The following is a 22,557-nucleotide window of genomic DNA, read 5'->3' on the forward strand; positions in this document are numbered from 1 at the left end:
GAATTCCAACATGATTAACAAACGCTTAAGGCCTTTCACCTTCCCAGTCACAAGTCTGAAGTTTTCTGGAATCTCACCAGAAATCCCGTTCACAAAGAAAGGACACATTCAACTCCCTGGTCAACCCTAGGGGCTTCTGGGTTTTCCCCCTCCTCTTAATAAAGCAGAAACATGTTAGTATGCAAGACACATCTGTGTACATGTGAGTGTGTGCCACAGTGCCCTCCTCTACACCTTTATGTGGGCTCTGAGGTCTGGACTCAGGTTTCCAGGCTTCTATGAGGTTTGGTTTGGTTTTGAACTTTTCTGTTTAGTCATCTTGCTGGCTCTGGCTCCTGGTTTTACCTTATCAGATTATGATTTTATCCAGTGCATCTCTGGAGCCACCTCATGCCTCATCTCAACAGAGGGTGGGGAGGAAGAAGGAAAAAGGGACTTCTTAGCAGCCAATGTCTACACGGCTAGTGCTAAGACATGAACTGCTTGCTCTCCCTGCAGAGCCTATACTCAGACTTTGGCATGCCTCACTCTCCCCCACTTCCTCATAGGAAGAACACGCTCCCACTTGGGTGAATCTTTTTTTTCCCTCCGGGGCTCCTCTCACTCTTAACCCTACTACTTAAGCCTATATTAAAATGTCCTTAATGGACAACTTATGCTGGAGAGGATGTGGGGTAAAGGGAACACTCCTCCATTGCTGGTGGGAGTGCAAACTGGTACAGCCCTTTTGGATATCAGTATGGCGATTTCTCAGAAAATTAAGAAACACCCTTCCTCAAGACCCAGTAATACCACTTTTGGGTATATACCCAAAGGATACTCAATCATACCACAAGGACATGTGCTCAACTATGTTCATAGCAGCTTTGTTTGTCATAGCCAGAACCTGGAAACAACCTAAATGTCCCTCAACCAAAGAATGGCTAAGAAAAATATGGTACATTTACACAATGGAGTACCACACAGCAGAAAAAAAAAACAATGGCATCTTGAAATTTGTGGGCAAATGGATGGATCTAGAAAACATCATATTGAGTGAGGCAACCCAAACTCAGAAAGACAAACATCATATGTACTCACTCATAAGTGGCTTTTAGATATAAAGCAAAGAAAATACAGCCTAGAATTCACAATCCCAGAGAACCTAGACAACAATGAGGACACTAAGAGAGACATACATTGATCTAATCTACATGGGAAATAGAAAAAGACAAGATCTCCTGAGTAAATTGGGAGCATGGGCACCATGGGTGAGGGCAGAAGAGGAGGGGAGAGGATGGGAGGGGAGTGGAGAAAAAAATATAGCTCAATAAAAACAATAAAAAAAATTTAAAAATGGCCTTAATAAAAACACCAGCTGTTCTTCACAATTCCAGGTCGCTCTGAAATTCTTTCTGTGTTGAAGCTAGGAATCCCAGTTTGACCTTAACCAATGTTCCTAAAGCTTAGGGGCACTCCTCAGGATACTGAGGGTGACCGTGTGGGGCTGTGACCCTCTCTCGCTACTGACACAACCCAAACCTAAGTTCCTGGGAAGCAAATGGTTTTCAGCCTGCTGTGCACAAGCATGCGCTGGCCACTGATGTAAGCAGTCATTCAGCTTCCTTCGGTTCCTCCTGCCGAGCACATGGGCTGGGAGCATCCTGGTCTGCCTCAGGTAGTACTCCACCAGCTGATGAGAGCTTCAGAAAAACAGGGGAGGCCTCACCGAAAGCAGTGGCCACCCCAGGAGCAGGCAACAACGCTCTCTGAAGAGGCTTATGTGCCCCAGGCTTCCTCTACCCCTAGTAGCTGAGAATTGTGGGAAATGAGGGCAGAGGTGGGGTAGGGACAAGGATGGGGGTCCAGGTCAGGAGAGCTTTGTCGCATTGGATAATGAAAGCAGATGGGCCAACATTCACCCCCTTGACCACTTTATTCTGTGCTCAAATGGTACAGTGATCTTATAAACTTCACATGCTGTGGCGAGTCCGAGGCGTGGCTGTCTTTGCTTTGCAAGATGCAGGTCCTATTCTGGTTCAGTTCAGAGCCTTCTCCCTGCATGAGGGAGGGAAGACAATGGCAGCCAGCTATGCCAGAAGAGGGCTAGAGGAGGTGAGGGACATCCGACTCATGTCAGCATCACGCGGGTATAGGGACCAGTTCTGCAGGTCAAGAAGACCAGCTTACCAATGGCTCAAAGGAGTCTGTGGGCTCACGTTCTCCAAGTTGATAGAAATGTGTGGCAAATCCATTCTTCCCACAGGGGAGTCACCTGGGGGCAGGTGAGGCTGGGGGGGGCACCAATCTCTTCACAGTACAGGTTCTTGTCAGTGTGGCTAGGTTTATAGCCCCAATCACACTCTGAATAACAGTGACGGAAACAGGCGCCCACTTAAAACAAATGAACAAAAATGTATGGTACCATTCATCTCTCAACAACCAAGGACTGTGGTGGGATCACGTGGCTCAGAAAAAGGGCCTTGTCCTCCAGGTTTGTTGGGCTCAGAGCAGGCCACAGGCCTCGCTGCCCTTCAGCTTCTGTCTTCTCACTACAGGGGCTCATGTTCTGATCTATTAGTGAAGCCTGGAGTCTGGTGTCTGTGTTCAGAGCTCATCAGATACTCCCCTCCAGAGCTGAGGTCTTTCTCAGGGTCCTAAATTGCCATTCTGAGGCCGTCCTTCCTAACCTTATTCACTGAGTCACTTCATAAGAACTTAGAGGAACTGGCGGTGGTATCTTCTGTGATAAATAAGAGGATTGAACTCAGAAATAAATAACTCCAGCTGGAAGCCGGAGGGATGCCAGAGAGCGTGGATGGTACTGACGGCTTCCTGCCACTGAACTGGTGCCCACGACCTGCCCAGGCCTCCTGGAATGGCATCTTGGATCCGCACTCTGTGGGTTTATGCTGCATTCTAGCAGGGCCTGGTTTTCCTGGGGCTGGGTGACCTGATCCTGATCAGGGTTGGAGCACACCAGCCCAGGGCTCTGGCGGCTGAAGAGGCATTACTGACACGGGTTGGTCACCGGTTTGGTTTTGTTGCGTTGGAGACCAGGCTTTCCACTAACACTCTCTTTGTCATGTCATCACAGTAAAAAAGAAAAATAAAAATAAATCACAAAATACTGTTGACAACAAAAATTCCAAGGATGCAATCACATTAAATTTACAAAGCATTTTCCTGAGGAACTTAGAGTAGTTCTCAGTCTTCCTGGGCATTTCTCCAGTCGTAGGAGGAGGAAGGTCACATTTGCATTATACATTTGAGACTGTGCGGGAGCCTGCGAACATGGTACCTTCCAGGCTGGGAAGTGGAGAGAAACTCCAGAGATGTAAAACTTGATCGATTCTTTCTTCTTTCCTTTTTCTCTCTTCCTCATTCCTTTGTAATGTTGCGCTAGAAAGCCCAGGCCAAGCCGCCTGCACCCCTGGCCAGAAAGCAGGGCAGCAACGGTGTGTGAGGTCAGGCTTTGCGGGCTGATGCTTCTGACAATAGAAGCAGACACAGGATAAGCAGGGCTCCCCCAGGCCTAGGAGGGACACTGGCTCTTCATGCGCTTCTTCTCCACCGCCAGCCTCACAGCCTGAATGAGCGCGTCTTTGTTATTGAGGATATTATATTCCGAGAGCTTCACCAGCTTGTCGAAAGCGGCCTCTGTGTACGTCAGTTCCTTGGTGGCATAGGGAGACTTGGCGCCATAGATATTCAGCTGGCCCAGTTCCAGCTCCTCAGGACTTCGTTCTACACCTTGGAGCAAGAGGATTTACTACAGATTATGGTAGGTTGTAAGGACTTGTTTGCACACACACACACACACACACACACACGCACACACGCACACCTAAAGCATAGCTTATCTATTTCAGGTTTATCCACATAGCTGGGTATCAATAAATGGCTGAGTGACTAAAAGAACAGGAGACTATGTTGGCCAGTTCATGGGAGAGGATGGAGGGAATTCTCTGGGTTCAGACTGGCGCTAAATCAGGCCTCCCCTTTGGGATCTTCAGAAGATTCTATAAGTCTAAAATCAGGGGCATTTGCCTGTGTCCAGAAGACGCTGGGAGCTTACCTGGAGCCTTGTACTTCTGGAAGGTGTCATTGATGAGCGGGAAGTAAGCCACAATGGGAGCATCAGGTTCCTGCGGATTCTCCATCAGGTAACACTCCTTGAGACTCTTGTCATCCTCCTGGATGCAGTAGCTGGGGAAAGGGATGTTCTGCGTGGTGCAGTACTCACAGGTTTGTTTCAGGGGCTGTAACGTCATGGGAGGACACTTTGAACGTAAGAACTTGGGGGAGAGGCCCAGGGAGGGCATGAGGGGTGAGCCCCACAGAGATCCTGGGTCTGGTTTCCTGATTTTTTTCTAGCTAAATTTGGTCCCAAACTTCTTTCCCACTGTGTGGTATTTTAAGAAGAAAGCCAGGTTAGGACAAAAGGCCCAGGCAGTGGTCTGGGGTTCATCCCGATGAAAGTTCCTCCCCTGAATGAAAACACAGAAGCCCGCTGCTGCTGCTTCCCCCAAAGACAGACATAGGGACACAGGGGTGGCCTCTGTGAGACTGACAGACACTGGGGCCTGGAGTCCTGAATGACCACTCAGAGAAGTGACAGTGTCCGAAGGCTGGACTTTGAAAAAGTTCCTTTTAAGTCACAAAGAACCCCCAGTCCCATAATGGCCTTATTTGCATACGCCTCCAGTCTTGGTCCCCTCCTCTGTGACTTAGGGGTAATAGCAGCTGTGCAGTCTAGCAGAAGGAACTGGTGCAAGGCCAGGTGAGGTCCTGGGTAGGGAAGCGCACGGTTGCTTCTTTACGAGCTTAGGCCACGACTATTGCTTCCATCCTAGTCATCTGTCTATAATTCCTTTCTTTTCCTGGCTTCAGGATGGGATTATATCAAAGTTAATAACAAAAAAATTCTAAAAGAAACAACCAAAAGCCAAAAGCCAGAGTTTTCCCTTAAAGAGAAAACTAATAATAATAATACCACTATTACCACTGCTGCTAACTCTTTTAACCATATGGAAGCCCTGTGATTACATGGACCCTAGGATTATTTTGAAAACAAGACATTACAAACTCATCAAGATATTTTTTCAGCTGAAAAATGGCCAAGTGCATTAGATGCTTAAAAGCAAAAATTAAGTTGCCATTCACTGAGTTCAGGCAAACCCCAAGTCCTAGCACGTGAGAGCCAGCTGGTTGCCAGCGAGGTTTGGTCCCCTGGCCCTGAATCGCGCTGCATGATGGGAGCTCCTCTGAGGCCGCCTCAGAGTGCGCTAGCCAGGCATCTTCTCCCATTTCACACCTGTGCAGGTCTCCGTGGTAGAGCCTCTAACTCTGTGATGGCTCAGGAGCAGCCGGGGCTGGCACCCTTCCTGCTTTACTTGCCTTTGTCTGGGATCCCGCGCAGTAATTGAGGTGAATAATGAGGTCGACTTTTCTCTCCGGCCTAAGAAGGGGTGCGTAGCTGGAGTTGACAAAGAAGGCAGTGTCCAGCAGGTTCAGATGGTTTGTGAACTGCGTCAGCTGGTTTGGGAAGGTGTCCAGCACAGTGTCTGAAAGTCAAGCCCTCTAGTTAACACCTTACCTACCCAGTGCCCTGATGTCTGCTGTGGGGGGGTGGGGTGGGGGTGGAGGCATTGATATGACCAGATTGCCCTGCCTGGAGCTTTCTTGTTTCAGCCCGGGCCTCTAGCCTCCCACATCCTCTCTAAGGCTCTGAGTCCTACTTCTCTGGGTGGGCTGATGTATAACAGCATGCTCTTGAGACTTTAGCCAGTTTTTTATGGGTTATGCACACAAACCTACCATGACCCATCCATGGAACTTATGGAGAAGGAGGGGCTTAACATCCTATAAACTAGGGATACCCATGGACAATAGAGACATCTGCCTATTTTGCTCCAGATAGCAAGGAAAAGGATAATGGGCCCAGACTGAAGGACTTCGCAGGCTGTGGTCAAATAAAACATCAAAGATTTCTACATGGTGGGAGAGGAGGCGCCCTAGACCTTGTCCCCAAAATCTTAGCAAGGAGAGGCACACAGAATGTGTGCTATGAGAGTGTGGTTTAAGATCTGGGGCTGTGAGACTGAGCTAGGCTGTACTTGCTCAACTGCAATGGGGGCACCACTCACAGTGAAAGGTGTTCCCCAAAGATATTGCCCAAAGTGCTCCTATCTTTCCATTTGTACAATGGGGTCAACATCTGCCCCTGGGACAGTTGCTCAGATTCTGCAGTTAGTCAATTAATTAATTAGTGCCTGCATTGCCCCCTACTGGCAGAGTTGTATTCATTCAAGCCCTCAGCCACAAACGGGCTAGTCCCCACCCCCTCCCCTACATCCTTGCCCTAGCCAGCATCCTTGTTCCTACCCATTAACATGTGACCAAAGGAGACCGACTTTCTCAATGGCAACTTCAATTCTATTTATCTCCCTCCCAAGAGAGCCAGCCCTGGAGGAGCTCCCAGGTGGGGTACCTTTCCACATAGAGAACTGTTTGTGTTGTAGGTAGTCAGTATGCAGCTGCAATCCATACAGGAAGTTGTGGAACTCAGACACAAGGGGCCTGTGCGTGAGGATTTCTCGGAAGGTGTTGGACAGCCATGACGCTGGGATCACTACTGTGGTCTCCAAGGGGTTAGCGTCACATTTCGGGATTTCGGGCAGGAGTGGATCATCTTCTGTAGGGGGAAGCGATGAAGGGCAGGTTACAAAAGTTGGGGTAGCGCCTGATTGCTCGACCCCGGAGAGCGAGCCACTCTAAGCTCAGTTCACTCCTTCCTTGCCCAAGCCCTAGCTCTGAACCCAAGAGGACTTAGGACAGAGGTATGAGACGAGGGTGGGGAGGTACGGAGAGAGAGAAAGAGAACAGCCAGGAAGGAAGGCTCCAGAGAGGATGGTGAGCCCAGAAGTCTGGTGTTTCTCTGTGCTCAGATCTAGGGCCATCAGCTCTCTGGATGTTGGAGGTATCCTTCTGGGCCTTGGCACAAGTACCATCTGTAGCCACCCTGCCCCCACCCCTGCCACCAGTGAAGGAAAACGCTCTGGCCCAACTGCCTTCCCTTGTCTGGATCATGGGGATGAAGGAGAAGCAGTGCCAGGCAACCAGTCCTTAGCTCATGGTCCATACGCTATAGATCCATTACCCAAGAGGGGAGGCCAGGCTGCCACCTACCGATGTCATGCAGCTTCTCCCTTGTCCACCTGTAGAAGAACTCCTCTGAGGTGTGGGACAAATTCCAGGCGTCAAGCAGGTTCAAGGAGAAGATGCTACTCCACAAACCTAGAGAAGCGGAGAAGCCATGAACAACTCTTGCCAGGCCCCCTACACTTCACTGGCTGAGCCTTAGTCTCCATGCCTACTCCAGACCAGGCGGCTTGCAGGTGGGACAAACTTGGATTTCTGACTCCCACTGAGCAGTTCCGTGCAATGGCTGATGGTGCTAGTCCTTGGCTCTTTTTCTCCCTTCCCTCAGGGCAGGGGGGCAGAAGGGCTTAGGACACAGCTGCAGGGGGGCTGGTAACTGACAAGTGCAGGCTTCGAGTTCAAACCCAGTTCCACCCTTGCCTCAGCTCACACTGAGAAAGCACTTAAGACAGTGTCTGGCATGCAGTAAGCCTTGATACATAGAAGGCTAATTCTTACTTTTGAAAGTAAAATTTATATAACAATACTATAAGGTTATATAAAATTTTATATACTAATACTATTAAATAATAATAAAACCAGATATGGTGGCTCACTCTTGTAAGCCCAGTAGGAAGGCAGAGGCAAAAGGATTGACAAGAATTTGAAACTAGCCTAGGCTATATAGTAAGCTTCATGCATACCTGGGCTACCTGTTACGATAGTGAGACCCTATCATAACAAGCCAGTACTAACAGTTATATGCTCTATTTAAATTTCTTATATGGACCTGAGGAAACAGCTCCAGAGAAATTAGGCAGTTTAGGCAACTTTGCACAGCTAGCAAGTGAGTTCAAGCTGTACTATAGGTTTCAGAACCACACGGGCTTTAGTGTAGGGGCTCAGGGGAGAGGAAGGAACTGTGCACTGTGGGCTTCTGTGTGGACATCATAGACAAGATGGGACTCAAGTTAGACTTTCTGGAATGGGTTGCTTTGGAGTAAGTGGAATATAGACATCCTATTTAGATAAAACATGTTTAAATAGCTGCTCTTGAAGCCATAAAGATAGGCTTATTTTCTAGGCCATTTTGTTTATAGACAAGATTCTGAAGTGAAGAACAAAGAGTGGATGTCACAGTGGGTGATGTCACAGTGGATGGTGTCACAGTAGATGATGTCACAGTTGGTGATGTCACAGTGGATGGTGTCACAGTGGACATCACAGTGGGCAATGTCAGAGTGGGCGGTGTCACAGTGGATAATGTCAGAGTGGGCGGTGTCACAGTGGGTGATGTCACAGTGGGTGATGTCACAGTGGACATCACAGTGGGTATCAGTAAGTGATACAGTGCACATCACAGCGGATGTCACAGTAGGCATGTGGATGTGGATTTTACAGTGGATGTCACAGTGAACTCCTGCACTCAGTGACCTGCCTTCTGACCCCTGCACTCAGTGACCTGGCTTCTGAGGAACCAGGGAGCAAAGAACAGGAAGCTGGGCTAGGCTTTCCCAGTGACTCTGTCCTTTCTGCTGGGGTTCCCCCTGCCTGGGATCTGAGGGGTTCAGTCTTTCTTGGAAGCAGGCACACTGCTGCCTAGAGCCAGACAGGGAGCAAGGCAGAGTGGTGATTTTCTAGAAGCCTTTTTCACCCAGGCTGCTTCTGAGCAGACCCTAGATTGACCATCGGAGACCAGGGTGCTGAGAGAGTCCTGCAGGGTCCTTTACTGAAGTCTCCCTGGGCCTAAAGGGTCACAGCAAGATTAGGGTAGTTACAATCTGGAAGTAGGTTCAGGAGCCCTTCTTGGATTCATGTTATGTGGCAGAGCAGGAAATTCAAGAGTTCAAGGCTAACCAAGGCAACCAGCACTGGCACAAGATTCTCCCAGTCATTCCACTAGTCCAGGGCGCCCCACCACACTGGGACTGAGTGTCCTAGGGAGTCACCTAGCATGTAGCACATCTCTAGCTCAGGCAGCCTCTTCATCAGCCGCCCCATGAAGAACTCGGAGCCGAATAGTTCAGTAGGAACGTAGGCACCATACTTCTGCATGCCCGCCTCGTAGGGGGAGAACTCGAACCATTCTGTACACAGGGAGCAATATCAGTCTCAGGTTGGGAAGCCATCTACACAGCCCCGCCCCCGGCCCACCAGGGCAGGCTCCAGGAAGCCAGGGAACTTAGAATTGCAAACCGCAATTCCGTTGTGGGACGCAAGGGGGCGTTTGCTGCTGAACCAAACAGCTCTGCAAGCTGTGAGGCTCAAACTTCTGCTTCTTAAAGCTGAATAACCAGGGGCAAAACTACCCTTCTAGGCTTCCCTTTTGGGCAGCCCCCCCCCCCCAAAAAAAATCTTAGTGTCTCATCTTCACTACCATCATTTCCCACCGACATCAGATAATCCCCGGCAAGCTAAGGGAAATTGCCTAAGGGAACTCCCCATATCTCCCGCCCTCCTCATACGGGCGAATTCTGTGGAGACTGGCAAAGTGTGTGCTGTACCCGCCAAGAAGGGACCACGTCCTAAGTCACTAGCCGCCAGTGTTACCTCTGAAATCCTGGTTGCTTACATCATCCTTGACATTGATGGTGAGGTAGATGGGCAGAGGATTCTGCCCCTGGCACAAGGCAGCCCGCTGCTCGGACAGTTTGCAATCATTTTTCTGTAGGGACACCAGTGGTTAGGAGAGGTGGCTTGCAAGCGGTTCGTGAGGAACAAGAGAACTATCTGAACCCATTTGCAGACTCTAGAGCCTCCCCTACCCCACCCCACCCCACCCTGGGGAGCTGTATAAGTTGCAGGGAGTCCAGACGTAAACTCTCAAAGGCACTTGGAGAATGTATAACGTGTTCTTGGGCTGTCTGGCAACACAGGCCATAAGTGAGGTGGGCTTAGCTCTGCAATTTAAAGCTGTCTCTTGCGGGGTGGGGGGGGGGGAGTCTGAGGATTCTCATATCTCGGGGATTGAAGGATATGGTAAAGGTAGGAAAAGCCACCACGATCCCTTTTTATTGCCATTACTCCCAATCACCCTTGGAACCTGAACATCCGCCAGGAATTTTTGTCTTATTAACTTGGTGTTGACCCTTAAAATTTAAGAAGCAAATCTCTTTCCCTCTCCCCTCACCCCACTTCTCAACTGGAGCCTTAGGACCCTGAAACTATGGGACAATCTAGGCAAGCCTTAAGTCCTCCAAGATCTGTGTTGTGTCCCAGTGTACCAAGTCCTGCAGATATGCCTGGACCACTTCAGCCGTGTCCCAAAGAGAATCAGCCAGCGCAAATGAGGCCAAGCTGAGATCCTAGGTGCCCAAGCTCTGACCCTCCGTGGTTACCCTGTGCACAAAGACTTCACTGAAGTGAACCTGGGTGGAAGGGCAAACACATGTGTGTCCAACATCTCTTAGGTCTTCTTTGAAGCAAAAGAGGGTGTTTAACACAACTGGACCCAGAGATCTGGGCAATACAGAGTTAAGTGTCCTAGAAGTAAAACCACAGATCCATGAAAGAGCCCAGCCAGCTATTGCTGTCAAGGCGGCTGGAGGAGGGGGAGAGACTCTCACCCTAGCTAGAGTAGAAGATCAGAAGAGGTCTTCTTGTAGCTTCCTAGCTTTGCTTCTTTTCCCCTAGCCTAATTCTTCTCCATTCTAGGCTCTCAAAATGCTTGGACTTCTAGCTCAGAACACTTGGTGTGTTCTTCTCACCATGTGGGCTGCTATTGATTATTATTGCTAAAACCATTTTTTTTGGTGCCTATTGTGATATTGCATGCTTTTAATCCCATCATGTGGGAGGCAGAGGCAGGGGAATCCAAGTTCCTCTTCTGACTGCTAAGGGTACCAGGTACATATGTGGTACACACACACACATGGAGGTGAAACACATAGACACATAAGGTGAATTTGAGCCAGCACGGTCTAAATAGTGAATTCTAAGCTAGCCAAGAATACATAATGAGAACCTACCTCCAAAAAAATATTTTTTTTTCTATTTTGAGATGAGTCCTTTTTTTTTTTTTTTGTTTTATGTCAGGGTATTCCTACATAGCCTGGCTGTCCTAGAACTTATTATGTAGACCAGGTTTGTCTCAAGCTCATAGAAAAGATTCGCCTGCCTCTGCTTTCCAAGTGCTGGGATTAAAGGCGTGCACTACCATACCTGGTTTGAGATGGGATCTTTATAGGTAGCTCTGGCTGGTCTTGAATTTGAGGCAATCCTCTGCCTCCCTGGTTACGGTATGTACTACCATGTTCAGCCTTTAATTTTAAAATGTTAATTACTCACTGATGGAATTCCCACTAAGGAATAGTGGATACCCTGGTCCTGCAGAGCAGGACAAGAATTCAGATCCGTTTTATCTGAATCCAAAACCAACACCCTTAGCCTCTGCCCTCCACCTGTGCTTCATCATGGAGTCAGGGTAGAGAGGGGTTGTCAAAGGCAGGTCAGGTTATGGGTTGGAACCACATCTTAGTCCTCTCGGAATCCTCATGGCCAGTATAGCTGCAGGCATGCAGGGGTAATTAGTTAAAAGAACGAATGAGGACTGGAGAGATTGCTCAGTTGTTAAGAGCACTGGCTGCTCTGTCTGAGGACCTCTGTGGGCACCAGGCACACATGTGGTGCACACACACACGGAGGTAAACACTCACACAGAAAAAAAAATTCTAAATGACTTTCTTTAAAAACAAAAAAAAAATTAAAAAATGTAAGTGGAATAAGTAACTACTAAAGATAGGAGCTGACCCAGTGTGGAAGCACATGAATGCAATTCTAGCCCTTGGAAGGCTGAAGCCAGAGAATCGCCACAAATCCAAGGTCAGCCTGAGCTCCAGTGGGAATCCCAGGATAGCCTGGGCTATATAATGTGAGACTTTATCTCAGAACAAGAAAAAATGAGAGTCAAGTTATTGATTGCTCAAAATGTCTCATTTCCTTTTCTTTTTGATGTGTATGTATGTGTGGTATGCACACATAGACTTTTGCATGTTTGCATGTGTGTGGGTATTGAGCACATGTGCATGTGTGTGGGTATTGAGCACATGTGCATGTGTGTGTGGGTATTGAGCACATGTGCATGTGTGTGGGTATTGTGCACATGTGTATGTGTGTGGGTATTGAGCACATGTGCATGTGTGTGTGGGTATTGAGCACATGTGCATGTGTGTGTGGGTATTGAACACATGTGTATGTGTGTGTGGGTATTGAGCACATGTGCATGTGTGTGTGGGTATTGAGCACATATGTATGTGTGTGTGGGTATTGAGCACATGTGTATGTGTGTGTGGGTATTGAGCACAAGTGCATGTGTGTGTGGGTATTGAGCACATGTGCATGTGTGTGTGTGGGTATTGAGCACAAGTGCATGTGTGTGTGGGTATTGAGCACATGTGCATGTGTGTGTGGGTATTGAGCACATGTGCATGTGTGTGCGCATTCCTCTGATGTCATATGTCCTCCCCCATTGCTTCCTACTTTATCTATTAAGGGTCTCTCCCTGAATCTGGAGCTTAACAATTTCTCGCTATCCAACCAGGGATGCTTTCTCTGCTTCCTGAGTGCTGGTATTACAGAGAGTTCCATGTCTGCCTGGCTTTACGTGGGTTCTGGGGATCTGAACGCCCGGCTTCATGTTTGGGTACGTAAGCATTTCATTCATTAAGTCATTTTCCCAGGCCAAAGTTGATGTGGGGTTCCCCTCTGAATGCTCTGATATGTTTTATTGCCATTGGTTAATAAAGAACCTGCTTTCTGCCAGTGACTTAACAGAGTAAAGCCCGGTGGAAAATCTGAACAGAGATGTAGAGAGAAAGTAGGCAGAGTCAAGGAGACACCATGTAGCTGCTGAAGGAGACAGATGCCTTGGACCCTTACCAGTAAATAACAAACCTCTTGGTAAAATACAAAATAATAGGTTAATTTAAGATGTAAGAGTTAGTTAGTAAGAAGCCTGAGCTAATAGGCTAAGCAGTGTTTTAATTAATATAGTTTCTGTGTGATTATTTTGGACCTGGGCAGCCGGGAATGAACAAGAAGCCTCCACCTACACAAAACATCTGATTACCTAGCAGAGGGAACCTGTTGGAAGATACTATGCTGTCCATCTTCCTTCTGGGAAGTTCTACTTTGACTTCAGAGCCCCCAAGACACCTCTAGAAGTGGGCCAAGATCTGGTGGGCTAGACAGAGCTAAGTGGGAAACTGCTTTGGAGCCAAGCAACAACCAGTGGCTCCTTTCTAAAGCCTAGTGTGACGGATATAGGCAGTAGCTGAGTTCATGCTGGTGTATGGGACCACATCTCTTAGGGATTCCCCACTCTACCACACCTAACATGGTTGTGCCAGCTGTACCCCACGCAGGCAGGCTCTTTTGGGGGCATATGTCACTCAGTTGTTGACTCTTAGAACAGGAAGGAACCTTGCCAGGTCTCTTTCCTTGTAGTGGCCATGAAAATGGACCGTGCAGACTTTCGGTGACCAAGAACAACACTGAAGGGTACTGGCTGCTGCACCCTGTAATCTATGGCTGTCTATGCTGGGCCCACATTTCCTTGGACCTAATGATGAGATGCTAAGACAGGCTTAGCCGGGGATAATGCAGCACATAGCTATGTGGACCAAAGGACCCACAAGTCCTTGCTGTGAGCCTTCCTAGGCCACACAGCACTCACATAATGTATGCTTTATTTGACTTTTCTGTCTCTCCTCCACGCGGGGTCAGAATGGAGGCATGGCTGCCAGCACTCTTGCTTGGCCCAGCTTCTTTCTCATTTTCTCCCACAGATGTTTAGATATGGCTTTCAGAGCTATGCTTCACCTACGCAGAGGAGCACCCAGGGGGGCCCAACACGGGGTCTCAGTCCTCTGAAAAGGGTATGAAAGATGACCTCACCATCTTTCCCCAATATGTATTCTTCCAGCCTGAGATGTACATGCAGGTACATCTAATCTAATCTAATCTAATCTACCCTAATGTCTTTGACCACGGAGGTTCAGACTCTCTGAAGAAGAAAGAATGAGACTTGGTATCACTCTAGGCAGATGGAACCCAGGAAAGGCTGAACACCCACCTTATCGCCTAGACTGTACTCAACCAACTTGCCCCAAAAGTCTGTAAAACTGGTCTTGTAGCCCTGCTGGCTGTGCTGGCGGAGTTCCTCTTGCCATTTGCAGAGATTATCTGGAAACAGGGCCGGCAGCTTGTCTTTGACAACATGTCGCCGGGCCTCAAAGACAGCAGGCTCCAGGTTTTTGGAAGACCACTCCGCGTCACTGTACAAGGTGGCCATAGTCCTGGAGAGAGACACACACAGCTGACAGAGCTACCCCAGCCCTGGTCTGACCAACCCCATGTTCAGACAGGACGGAAGATGGGCAGATCATGGGGAGTCCTAACCCTGGCAGAGGACCTGGAGGAAAGGGAATGAGGGAGGACCTTGTGGTGGGAGTCAGGCAAGTACTACTTCTCATAACTGATTGCTTCTTCTCTTGAATGCCTATTGCACATCAGGAAGCCCGTGTTGAATGAGATTAGGATTCTAGGCCCACATCTTCCTGGGTTCAAAACCAGACTCTACCCCTCACTTGCTATGTGATCTTGGACAAGCTACTTAACTGTTCTTTGCCTCAGTTTCCTTAACTGAAGTGGTGAGAATTGTGATTGATGTACCCAGTTCATACAGTTCTTGTGAAAAAAAGATTGCAAAAGTTACCATTGTGTGGAACAACTAGAACTATGGTGAGACAGGGCTGGGGTAACATCTGATCCCGGGATCGGCTGACTCCAGATCCTAGTTACTCTCTGTTGTACCATATTCATCCCCATGACAGGACATTAATTAAAGATGTATTTCCTGGGGCTCGGGAATTAAGAGCATTGGTTGCTCTTCCGGAGGAGCCCGATTCAATTTCCAGTACCCACACAACAGCTCACAACCATCAGTAACTCCAAATCAAGGGGATCCAGTTCCTCTCTTGGCTTCTGCAGGCACCAGCCACCCACATGGCGCCCAGACATCCATGCAGGCAGAACACACATACGCGTAAATAATTTTTGAAAAGATTTATTTCCTCTCCTTGCTCTTCCTCCTTCCCTCTCTCCCCATTTCTCATTCTCCACCTCCTCTTTTCCTTCTTAACATAAATGTGGACTATGATGGGTGGGAATAGCAAGGCTAGGCCCAAGGTCTTCTCTCTTTCCTGCTTGCCCCATGGAGTCTAGTGGGGACATGGCTCAGCTGAAGTGAGTTAGCTTTATAGCTATTTGGGAGCAGCTTTTGAACACAGGCCCTGGACTGAGTTCAAAGTCCGGGTTTGGGGACAGTAAGATGGCTCAGAAGGTAAAGGCGCTTGCCGACAAGCATGTCTACCTTAGTTTGGGGACAGTAAGATGGCTCAGAAGGTAAAGGTGCTTGCCGACAAGCATGTCTACCTTTTTTGATTCCTTGGACCTACATGGTGAGAGGAAGAAACCAACTCCCGTAGTTGTCCTCCATGTGAGCACTTGAACACACACATACACAATTAAAAATTTTTTAAAGAAAGTTTTAAAAAATCCAGGTCATGAACCGAATGACCCTGAGCAATGTCAACCCGCTTCTCTCCAGTAAGTGATTGCCTTAGCTGGAGTCTGGATCTGTCTGACTCTGCTGGCCTGGACCAAACTTCTGTATGTCAGCAGGAGGAAGTGCTCCTCTTTATTCTGTCCCAGAAGGTTCCCTGGTGGCAGGGGGTTTGCCTAAGGATGCCTAATGATACAAACAGGAACCTCCTTCTTGGGGCTGGTTCCAAAGGAAGATGGAAGGTGATCAGATTTCTTCTACAAATAGCACCCTAACTTCCATAAAGTTTTCTCTGTTACTTTCAAAAGGTTACCCTAAACCTATTTACTGTTTCCTTCCTTCCTTCCTTCCTTCCTTCCTTCCTTCCTTCCTTTCGTTTTACTTTCTTTCTTCCTTCTTCATTTATTTACAGGGTTTCATGTAGATCAGTACATGAAACTCCAACCCAGTATGTAGCTGAGATTGGCCTTGAACTCCTGATCTTCTTGCCTCTATCTCCTGAGTGCTGACATAATAGGCACGTACCACCACCCTCATCTTGTTTATCTTTGTGTTAAAAAGCATGTTCCCCATACTTTCCTCAGTACAGGGGACCTGTGAGCCTTTCCCTGCGACATTCTGGCAGGTCCTGAAGCTTTCTCTGTGCTCTGCCTAAGGTCCAAGCAAACAATGCCTGCCCCTCTCCAGGCCTACTAAAGCAAGTTATCATTTTAAACATATTCTATTATTATTATTATTATTATTATTATTATTATTATTACTTATTTTGTTTGAGATGGGGTCTCATTATATAGCTCTAGGTAGTTTGGAACTTGATATATAGACCAGGCTGGCCTTGAATTCATGGAAGTTCACCTGTCTCTGCCTCCTGAGTGCTGGGTCACCACGTCAGCTATGATAATAATTATTTATAAAAATTATATGAGGCTGGGCTGGAGAGATGGCGCAGAGGTTAAGAGCACTGACTCTTCTTCTAGAAGTCTTGAGTTCAATTCCCAGCAACCACATGGTGGCTCACAACCAACTATAATGAGATCTGGTGCAAGCAGAACACTGCATACATAAAATAAACCTTTAAAAAAATCATATGAGGGGAGCTGGAGAGATGGCTCAGCGGTTAAGAGCATTGCCTGCTCTTCCAAAGGTCCTGAGTTCAATTCCCGACAACCACATGGTGGCTCACAACCATCTGTAATGGGGTCTGGTGCCCTCTTCTGGCCTGTAGGAATACACGCAGACAGAATATTGTATTCATAATAAATAAATAAATAAATAAATAAATAAATATTTTAAAAAAATCATATGAGGCATTGTATCCCCCCAGAACTGGAGTTCCAGGCCCTTGTGAGCTGTCTGACGTGGGTGTTGGGAACTAAAGCTGGATCCTCTGAAGAGCGGTATGTGCTTTTGATAGCTGAGCCTTTCTCTAGTACTCTGAGTTATCTTTATTGCTATCTGAGAGCTGTCACTGAACACAGGCCCTGGACTGAGCTCAAATCCAGGTCTATGATTCCTGACATAAGTAACGCAGGGAAAGTGTTTTTGTTTCTCTGCCTGTAAAATAAGTTATGGGTGAACCTGCAGGTTCTTCGCCTAGAAACCCAACCAACTGCTGACAGAAATCAGTCAGAAATTTCTTCCTGTTTACTTTGTGGACTGTCATTACTGAGATAGAGAACTTAGTATCTACTCACACAGCAAATATATTGGATTTGGTGCTAGGTGACTTAAGGTGCCTGGTGGGACTATGTGGACTTCATTATACAGATACCATGCCATGTATGGATAAAGGGTTTTAACATCAGCTGACAGTGATATCCCCCGGGTATCCTGTAACCAGTCCCTTCTGGATGCTGATGGGTAGCTATGCTTAACGCAGAGGGCAGCACCGATAACCTGGCCCATCTATCCAAAGCCCCCAGCATCTGGGGAATAGATATGGAACCATGGGCTTTCCTAGGTCAAGTTCACATCCAGTCCCTCTGATGAGAGCTACCTGGAGCTTCATCAAGAGAAAAGACACAGCAGGGGACTCAGGGCTCAGTACCTGACACAGTAAGGTGTAGCTCTGGCTAAGAGACTTCCTGTGGTCACAGGGATGCTTGGGGATTTTAGTGAGCCCCTTCCACTATATATATATATATATATATATATATATATATATATATATATATATATCACTACAAGGTCTATGCTATGACGATCTTATATAAAGATAACTGTATTAATGGCCTTCATAGAAACATTGTCATTAACCTTCAAGATCCTTTGATTATTTTATTTTATTTTGGCCCTGGTGCTATGCCAGCTGTTAGAGTTGACCTTCCCTGGCTTCTGCCTCAGCAGAGTGGGGAGGAGGTAGCCCTGTAAAAGCTTGCTTACTCCTTTCTGCTACTTGACGAGGCCTGACAGGGCAGAGACCAGGAGAAAGGATAGGGAGGCAAGCCAGCGCAACCGGGCTAGCTCCACCCATCCTGGGAGACGGGGCCCATCCCCGAGAGAGGGTGGCTGCGTCTCACTAGGACAGACAGTAACACCAGGCTCACTCATCACTGGCCGCTGTGATTTTCTGGGCCGCTGCCAAGGACATAGCCAATAATGGCCAATGTATACAGTGGCTCTGTGCTTAATACTGGGAGAGGCCAAGCCTATTGTCAACCCCACTTTACAGACCCAGCAAACCGAGTCTAGGGAATTAAACTGAATGTCCCAGATCCCACAACTGTGCATGGCAGAGCTTTTCCGGAATCATGAGTCACTTTACCTGGGATGGGAAAATTCAGAGTTCTACCAGATCCCAGGCCACACCCATTGCTGCTTCCTCTGGGCTCCACCAACAATGGTGCCCAGTTCCTTACCAGGTTGCACCTGACAAGCCAGTGATGTAAGTAGAACAATCCAGAAGGTTCAGCTTCTGCAGCGCCAGCAGGTGGCCATACAAGGCAACCATGGATCTTGTGCCACCTCCTGTGGCCATGATGGCTATCACTGGCACCTGTAGGCACAGAAAAGACTGCTGGAGAGGGCTCCTCCACAGACATGGAGTGTCTCAGTTTAATAAAAATGGTGGAAGACAGAGAGCTGGTTAGAGCGAAGGGAATGATTTGGGGACTGCCTTTTACAGAGCAGTGGGCTACGTGGTAGGGCCCAGAAGATGACCTTTGCTCTAAGTCAGTGATGCCATCAGTAAGGGGTCTGCTACCTAATCCAGGCTTGGTAAATCAGAAAGTCATGGTTAGAGAGTTCTAAGCACTCAGCCAGACGGTGGTAGCACATGCATTTAATCCCAGCACTCGGGAGGCAGAGCAGGTGGATCTCTGTGAGTTCGAGGCCAGCCTGGTCTACAGAATGAGTTCCAGGACAGCCAGAACTGTTACACAGAGAAAAGTTGAAAAAAAAATAATTGAAAAAAAGATTTCTGAGCACTCACCCCAGCCCTTTGTTAATAAATGTTAAAACCGAGGCTAAGGGGAACATGGACGGCTCATGGATGGTGGGGAACATGGACGGTGGGGAACATGGATGGTGGGGAACATGGACGGTGGGGAACATGGATGGCTCATGGATGGTGGTTGACCGACACCTATACATGGCAGTAATGTTGGGACGCTTGTCCCTGGTCTGGCACACAGTACATGCTCAGCCTGTACAGCATTTGTGAGAGCAAGAAAAGGAAAAAACCCCACATTCTGATAAGTGTGTGTGTGTGTAAAACATAGGTTTAAGGTGCCCTTGCTGTTTCTCTAAAGAGGAGATGAAAGGGGAAGCTTCCTATTTCCATTAGTAGGGACTGTAAGATCTTTCCTGGAGCTGAAGCCCCTTCCCAGCCAGCTTCTGTCTCAGCCTACATCCTGGTTAGCCAGGTGCTCAGGGCCCAGTTCCCCAGACTAACGGAGGTGCAGGGGCTCTGTGACTACCTCCAGGGGAAGAGGCAACTGGCTCCGGGAATGGAAGAGGATTCTCTCCAGCTTCCTTCAACTGTCATTTCTGGTGGGGATGGGTACATGCACACATGAGAGAAGAAAAGGAACAAGAGGGTGAAGGCTGGGGGCTGGGTGACCTAGGTGCTGGAACTTGAAAATGTCTCCTGGCTGGGTGAGAAGGCCATCCTGACGCTATGTCAGTAAGACAGCTTAGCCATGTCAGGATTCCCCTCCACCCCTGTATGTGTGCGTGCCTGTGTGTGTGTGTGTGTGTGTGTGTGTGTGTGTGTGCAGCACCAGGAGCCCCCATCCCTACCCTGGTAGACACGCAGCTGGACCACACAGAGCAGGGCCCTTGTCCTGGCACCACACCCTCAGCGGCCTGAGCGAACACAAATCCAGGTGGTATAGTACCCACCGTGGATCTGGGAAGGCTAAGGTAGGACGTGGAGCTGGGGGACCGGTTTAGCGCAGGCAGTGCCCTTGCTGACCCACCTCATCCTCATGCAGGTCCTCCTCCAGTTGCAGCACCTGACTTAGGGCTTTGGTCACCACCACCTTCCGCTTCTGCAGAAACTCCACCTCTTCCTGGCACAGGCTGAAGCCGAGCCGCACATCCAGCGTGTCAGGGCTGTGGGAAAGGGGACCCTGTAGCCGTCGTCTTCAGCTGGCAGATATGGCTTTGGGGCCCAGCTCTGCCATGTATCTCTTCTGCGACCTTGGGCATCTACATTCTCATCTGCAAAATGCTTACTGGCCAGCACGACCTTCAGTACCTAAAGGCCCTAAGCCTTAGCTGGCCCACGATAAGCTGGTACTTGTCTGAAGACTACCAGTGGGCCTCTTCAAACCTTCTGCTTCCTCAGCAGGATCAGGAAAATTCCAAAAGGTTTCCCTAGGCACCTTCTCTGTCCCAAAGCTGGACATGAGTGATGAGGGTTCCTTAGATCTCGTAGGTAAATCTCTTAGACTCTTCTGAGCCCCTCAGACCAGCCCTCTGCTCCTTCAGGGCTCCCTGCTTCTTCTGCGTCCTTCCTGCCCACAGAACCATGATTCTGGTGTTTGTGCGAAGGACAAAGCCTCTCACGCTGACCTCACTGCCCCATCCCCACAGTTCTTCAAGGCAGATGAGACATGAGCCACCATGACAGGCCTGACGCTTGTCCTCTTTTTATCAGATCCTTGTCTCGAGCAAGTTCAAGCCTGGCGTATACGACCCTACCAGATATGTCCAAGCTCACCTTAAGCTACCTGCTGGAAGAGACACGCCAGGTTCTCATGGCCTGATCTGAACCTCGGTTAGGATCTTTACCTTCACAGGTATTACCCGTATTCCTGAATCTTCCGAGGCCCAGCTCCCCCAAGGACTCTGAGGGGGTGTCAGTTTCTGGCCTATCTAGCATACTAACAAAGTTGAGTACCCTTGAAGGCAGGGCCTGGACTCTCCCAGCACCTCTCTTCCTATGAGGAAATAGCTTCTACTGGCAGTCATGGGACTGAAAATAACAGTAGCATTGGTGGACACTTCCTGAGCACCCCCATTTGCCATCTAGATTCCTGGTATTTCACACATGTTAATTCATGGGATTCAAGGAGCAACCTGAATTGCTGGTAAGGAAAACTGAGATCTAGTGTAACTAAGAAACTTTTCTAATGAAAAATAACAAATCAAACTATAAATAAAAATATAGGCAAGGGGCAGGAGAGATGGCTCAGAGGTTAAGAGCTCTGGTTGCTCTTCCAGAGGACCCAGATTCAATTCCTAACCCACATGGCATCTTACAACTGTCTGTGACTCCAATTCCAGGGGACAGGATGCCCTCTTCTGGCCGCTGATAGTACTGCACACATGTGGTGCACAGACTTATGTGCAAGAAAAACACATATAAAATAAAAATTATAAAAAAAATATAGTCACTTGATTTCCAACACAGGTGAAATTTAACAGGAGAAAGAAGAGTCTTTTCAAAAACGATGCTGGAGCAGTCGGATATCCCCACGTAAAATGTACAGGATATAAAAGAACTAAACCATAACCCAGATGTGAGAGCTAAAACTAAAGACATCTTAGAAGAAAGTATGGCAGCAAATTTTCATGATTTTGGATTAGGCACTATTTCCTAGATTTGGCATCAAAAATACAAATGACAAAAGAGAAAATAGTTTTCATCAAAATTATAAACCTTCATTTTTCAAAGGTTACCCTCAAAAAGTACAAAGAGGAGCTGGAAGATATGGCTCAGCAGTTAAGACTAGGTTCAGTTTGGGACCACCTACATGGTGGTTCACAACCATCTGTAACTCCAGTTCTGGGGTACCCAATGCTCTCTTCTGATCCCTGTGGGCCCTAGCTAAGCATGGCATACATGCATACATGTAAACAAACACTCATACATGATATAAGATAATACACAGACACACACACAAATAAAACACAAAGATATCCCACAGAACAAGGTAAATATAAATACTTCTATCCAGAATTATGCAAAGAACTTCCATAAATTAATATTAAGATGGAACCCACTTAAAATATAGGCAAAGGATTTGGGTAAACATGTCTCAGAAAAGATCTACTAAAGGTCAAGTAATTCCGGAATAGATGCTCAGCCCCATTAGCCATGGAAGAGAACACAAATCAAGCCACAGTGAGATACGACTTCACACCCACTCCCCTGAGTTAGGGAAAGGACAGGAAAGGGTACTTTACCAGGGCATGGACTTCATGTGTAGTTCATAGTTCTCTCCCTGAGGAGAAAAGGATGTTAGAGATGACCCCTGAGAGCAAAGGAGCCCAGCCAAAGAGGGGGAGACTTACTTACTGCATGACCCTCTCATGGACAGAACTCAGCATGCACGCATATTCACAATAATCTACACACACATGCTCACATACATGTGTACATGCTCCCTTCCCACAGCCTACTTCTAGATTCAATGATTCCATCA

The 22,557-nt window shown here is 47.9% G+C and overlaps 1 protein-coding gene across 3 annotated transcripts in view; it reads right to left on the reverse strand.

Annotated features, from left to right (window-relative positions):
• Positions 1 to 1,317: 1,317 nt before the first annotated feature.
• The window catches only part of Pla2g4e (phospholipase A2 group IVE), a 73,614-nt gene continuing 52,374 nt past the window's right edge, over positions 1,318 to 22,557 (reverse strand). The window contains exons 10-20 of one of the 3 annotated variants that reach the window (XM_041679314.1): positions 22,319 to 22,356; positions 20,104 to 20,239; positions 18,544 to 18,680; positions 14,195 to 14,417; positions 9,673 to 9,787; positions 9,072 to 9,209; positions 7,171 to 7,278; positions 6,473 to 6,676; positions 5,380 to 5,546; positions 4,058 to 4,241; positions 1,318 to 3,726 (exon numbers count right to left, since the gene is read on the reverse strand). In XM_041679314.1, the coding sequence (XP_041535248.1) occupies positions 3,515 to 3,726; positions 4,058 to 4,241; positions 5,380 to 5,546; positions 6,473 to 6,676; positions 7,171 to 7,278; positions 9,072 to 9,209; positions 9,673 to 9,787; positions 14,195 to 14,417; positions 18,544 to 18,680; positions 20,104 to 20,239; positions 22,319 to 22,356 (1,662 nt within the window). In that variant the 3' untranslated portion in view covers positions 1,318 to 3,514. Of the gene's footprint in view, positions 3,733 to 4,057; positions 4,242 to 5,379; positions 5,547 to 6,472; positions 6,677 to 7,170; positions 7,279 to 9,071; positions 9,210 to 9,672; positions 9,788 to 14,194; positions 14,418 to 18,543; positions 18,681 to 20,103; positions 20,240 to 22,318; positions 22,357 to 22,557 lie in introns of all 3 variants that reach the window. The other 2 variants (XM_041679313.1, XM_041679315.1) reach the window with 2 other exon arrangements.

The sequence above is a fragment of the Microtus oregoni genome, unplaced genomic scaffold, assembly GCF_018167655.1.
Source record: "Microtus oregoni isolate MIOR12 unplaced genomic scaffold, Mior012 000031F_ref0000149, whole genome shotgun sequence".
Classification (NCBI taxonomy): Eukaryota; Metazoa; Chordata; class Mammalia; order Rodentia; family Cricetidae; genus Microtus; species Microtus oregoni.